Genomic DNA, 996 nt, shown 5'->3' with positions numbered 1-996 from the left:
ATTTTGCGAAGCTACGAGAATACTTTTTGTGTGCAAAGAAAACAAAAATGACGACTTTATTCAACAATTCTTCTCCACCGAGTTACTGTCTTCTGCCATTTTGGAGAGTATCACAACACATACACACGCTTTACCCTAAGTGTAAACGACGCCGATTCCTTTTGTTAAATAAATAATTTTAGTTTTCTTTGCGCACAAAAAGTATTCTCGTAGCTTCGCAAAATTGAAGTTGAGCCACTGATGTCACATGGACTGTTTTACCGATCTCCTTGCTACGATTCTGTCTGGGAACATTTCAGTTGTGTTGCTGTCTATGGAGGGTCAGAGAGCTCTCAGATTCCATCAAAAATATCTTGATTTGTGTTCCGAAGATGAACGAAGGTCTGGAACTACATGAGGGTAATTAATGACAGAATTTTCATTTTGGGGTGAACTAACCCTGTAATTTACTAAATTGCTTCAGTCACAACCTTACATTCATTTGTTTTTGTTTGCTATAGATAAAGTCATCTTCATAATGTAAAGCAGTCAATGGTGTGCTGTTTTCATCAGACGTCAGTAAAGTGTGTGTGAGTGACGTCTGTTAACGTGAAATTGTGTTGTTTTGTCAGGAATCTGGCCGTGAAACTCCATCAGGCAATCAAGCGTCCAGCATCAACGGAACGGATGATGAGAAGATCTCACACGTGCCGGAGAACACAGCGCTGATGAGTGAGAACGACCGGCTGAAGTCTGTAGCGGAGCAGAGGTGAGACGCTCACTGACTCCTCTGATATTCCTTTATTCATATTCCTGATATTTATAATCAGCCCTAAAGCGTGTGTATGCCTGTGTGTGCGTGTGTGTGCCTGTGCGTGTGTGTGCGTGTGTGTGCCTGTGCGCCTGTGTGTGCGTGTGCCTGTGCGTGCCTGTGCGTGCGTGCGTGTGCGTGCGTGCTTGTGCGTGCGTGTGCGTGTGCGTGTGCGTGCGTGTGTGTGCCTATGCGTGCCTGTGTGT

General features: G+C 44.7%; 1 protein-coding gene across 6 annotated transcripts in view; it reads left to right on the top strand.

Moving 5' to 3' along the window:
• Positions 1 to 996, top strand: part of LOC107665258 (homer scaffold protein 2) — a 23,973-nt gene that overhangs the window by 19,271 nt on the left and 3,706 nt on the right. For all 6 annotated transcript variants that reach the window (XM_016456113.1, XM_016456105.1, XM_016456094.1 and 3 more), the window contains one exon: positions 612 to 748. In XM_016456113.1, coding sequence (XP_016311599.1) covers positions 612 to 748 — 137 coding nt within the window. The remainder of the gene's footprint in view (positions 1 to 611; positions 749 to 996) is intronic.

This window comes from Sinocyclocheilus anshuiensis, unplaced genomic scaffold (assembly GCF_001515605.1).
Source record: "Sinocyclocheilus anshuiensis isolate Anshui unplaced genomic scaffold, SAMN03320099.WGS_v1.1 scaffold1303, whole genome shotgun sequence".
NCBI lineage: Eukaryota > Metazoa > Chordata > Actinopteri > Cypriniformes > Cyprinidae > Sinocyclocheilus > Sinocyclocheilus anshuiensis.
The sequence above is the reverse complement of the archived record's forward strand: the minus strand, read 5'-3'. Positions and strand labels throughout refer to the sequence as shown.